This window comes from Echinops telfairi, unplaced genomic scaffold (genome assembly GCF_000313985.2).
Source record: "Echinops telfairi isolate 266 unplaced genomic scaffold, ASM31398v2 ScPeMD7_7468;HRSCAF=8506_0, whole genome shotgun sequence".
Lineage (NCBI taxonomy): Eukaryota > Metazoa > Chordata > Mammalia > Afrosoricida > Tenrecidae > Echinops > Echinops telfairi.
This window is the reverse complement of record NW_022111369.1, coordinates 18,049,627-18,052,920: the sequence shown is the minus strand read 5'-3', so window position 1 is coordinate 18,052,920 and position 3,294 is coordinate 18,049,627. Positions and strand designations below refer to the sequence as shown.

General features: G+C 38.6%; 1 protein-coding gene across 1 annotated transcript in view; it reads right to left on the bottom strand.

Annotated features, from left to right (window-relative positions):
* Positions 1-3,084, bottom strand: part of LOC101664642 (alcohol dehydrogenase E chain) — a 30,683-nt gene extending 27,599 nt beyond the window's left edge. Inside the window, exons 1-2 of the mRNA XM_004703280.2 lie at positions 2,980-3,084; positions 614-715 (exon numbers count right to left, since the gene is read on the bottom strand). Of these exons, the coding sequence (XP_004703337.2) occupies positions 614-715; positions 2,980-3,006 (129 nt within the window). The 5' untranslated portion in view covers positions 3,007-3,084. The remainder of the gene's footprint in view (positions 1-613; positions 716-2,979) is intronic.
* Between the last annotated feature and the right edge of the window lie 210 nt (positions 3,085-3,294).

The window sequence follows — 3,294 nt, the reverse complement described above, 5'->3', positions numbered from 1 at the left end:
GAGTTGTATGAGCCCCTAATAAAACGATTAAAAAACAAAGAAAATCATCCCTCCCTCTTTCATCAGTCAGATGAGCTTCTCGAAAGAGTTGCCTGCAACATAGGTACAAATGTGCTTGATCCATTTGATGGATGGATTGTTATAAGAGCTGTAAGAGCCCCCAATAAACTGATATATTAAAAAATTTTTATTAAAAAAAAGAAATATGTAAGTCTCAGATAATAAGCAAGAATGCTTATTTTTCGTAGAAATGGAAACTAAAGCTTAGAAACAAGTCAAAGGCATTTAGAGTCTACTATGTAGTGCTAAACAATTTTTAAAATAGTAATATGTATTCTCCCTTTATTACTTTTTGTACAAACATATACATTCCTTTTTATTTTACTGGAATTATGTGGTGTGCCCACTCTGGTCAATTCTTAAATTTAACAATGTAAAACAAAAAACAATGTATGCGTTTATGTCTTCCTTCACAACACATGTAAGTTTATTGTCTGGATTACCATAATCTAGTTACAAAGGAACTCTTAATGGAGTTTTGACTTTATCTGCTGTTTATTATACTCTAAAAATTTCAAATATAAAATCGAGAGAAATGGGGAAACTGTTTTACCTTGATACGAACTTCATTGGCCTTGGGGGGAGCAACCTCCACCTGCTCAATGGAAAAGGGTTTGTTGATCTCCCACAGCACAGCGGCTTTGCATTTTATCACCTGGAAATCAGATGGAAAGGTCATAGCAGCTTCCCATTGATTGCGAAGTCAAGGATTATATATTTTCAACTTGGTATGAGCAATATCTAGCCCCATGATGGGTACAAACAACCCCACCAAAGAGCACCTGTGATATGTAAGGAGAAAAAAGTACTTAAAATGTGTAAAACAATAACATGCATAAAGAGAAACAAATAACCAAAATAGGACTTGAGATATATATATATATAAACCTCATCTCAAGTCATATATATATATATACATATAATATAAAACTTTTTACCCTCTAAGGTTGTTTATAACATATCTTTCCTAATGCTGACCTGAAATTGCTTGCTTACCCAAAAATATTGACTTGTACATGAGGTTCTCAGTTATTATTATTTCGTTACAAACCCTCTTACTCAATTTTCTGTTTACGCCAACACAGTCTGACTTCATACGAGGCACTCAATTGCCTATGTGTCTAGGACAGAGTCTCTCCCCCTATTTGGCCTTGAGTTTCCCTTCTAGCATTTCTGTGTGCTTTTTGCCTCCCACTTTTGAAGCTTAGCTTTGGCAATCTTGTTTGTTATCCAGTTTATGTGCAGGAACGCCTCCCAGATTAGGGATAAGCCAGCCATACAGAGGGTAAAGATTGAAGGTGAAAAGCACAAGTACACACTTATATACGAATATATTTATTTATAAAACTTTAAATAATTAAAAATGAGAGACCGCTGTGCTTAAATTTCTCAGTAGTATAGCTCAACCTCACATATTTTAAAAGGTTAAGTGCATATTTTCAATTTGAGAATGTACTTTAGAGACTTGATTGTGTCTAGCCTACTACTGCCTATTGCTCTGATTGGGAAGATAGAAGGCCCTGGGCAGCATGGGGGAAAAATGTAGAACAATTCAAAATCATGAAAAAGCCCAGATTTACTGGTCTGACAGAGGGTAGAACCCCTGAGGCTGTGAACCCTGGTGTCCTTTCAAACCTGGGCCCAAACCCATCTCTGGGGTTCACCTGGCAGCTAAATAACACACAGGTGTATGAAGTGAACGGTAACACTTGTGAGGAAATGCAGGGCCGTGAATGATGTAACAGGGCTCTTCTAGCCATAGTCTCTGGGATGCCCACCAAAGACCTTCACTTTCCTGATGGATCATGGTAAGAAAGGGGTAGGGAATATACTGATTGGATTACATTATTCAGCTATGAGTGGCTATTAACAGGGTGCATTGTTATTGCTAGACTGCTGGGTCTGAAAGGGACCCTACCAGAAGAAGGAGGGAGGATCTCACTACCAGTAAAAGAGAAGCGTCAGGGGCCTCCAGACTCCTGCGCATTGAGCCTCCTTGATCCAGGAGACAGCTGTGTACAGAGGAGTAGCAGCAGTAGAATCAGGAGCGAGAGCCTGAGATAGAGCAGTGGAATTCCCAACCCATGAAGCAAGCCATGCTGGGTGCTTTGGGGCAGGAAGCTGCCCTGTTGACTGTGGGGCAGAATGGCATGTCCTTTAGGCATTCATCGGCAGGCCTGAAAGAACTTTGTAACATTGCCCAAGGAGGGGCCCCAGCAGAGGATGAAGGTCAGAGAAAGGTAGGTCTCCCAGTGGGCATGGCAAAAAAGAAGCCATCCTGAGGGAACAACTGAACAGTTCTTTTCTCAGTGGTAACCCGTGACCCTCATAAACCCCATAACCATGAACAGCAATTCAAAGGCAACTACTATCACACATCAGATATTACATGAGGTTTTTTTTAATGCTTTGAAATCCATATTCCTTTATTAAGAGATTTCATAATAAGGTTCAAAGGATATTTCACAGTCCTTGAATCAGATTCCGCTCATGAAACTTTTATCAGATTGAACTTTCCACTTCATAAAAAGAACATGATTACGAAGAATAGCACATTTCAATGACGGTTTCTTAATAAAATATAATTTCTTGATTAAACACACTTTCACTGTTAAGAGTTGTTGTGGTTAGTTATAATTAGTTAATAATCCACTATCATTTGAACTACTGAGCATTAGTTAACATAGGTGAGAAAGAATTCAGTACATACAGATGTTTTACCTTGTTACAGATGCATGGGAATAAGTAATTTCTATTCTAGTTTAATAGATCCTGTATATGCACCATATGGCATATAAGTTTGGTATGTCAGGACATCATGTTACTAACTTTGGATATGAATTTTAAATTAGTCATTTCATAGTATATCCTTTTGTCTAGGACAGTAACAAGGTTATATTTCAATTTTGGGTCACTTACTTTTCCTGCTGTGCTGCTGGTGCTCATGTTGTTTCTGTCTTCTGCAGCAGCTAGAGGAACTGGTGAATCCTTGCTGGCTTCCCCTGCTAAGTGCACAGCACATCTAGTGTGCAGAGATTTTGCCTGCTCATGTAACATCCAATTCTACACACGTGAGCTGGTGCTGTAAGCCACACCCATCAGGTTATTCTTAGACCAAGTCAAATCAGAAAGGAAAGTCTTTTGAACCAGCATTCAAAAGCTGACATTGTTTGAAGGAAGTCATTTTCAGATAACGTCTTGATTTCGCTAGGCTAAATATTTCTCTACACCTGC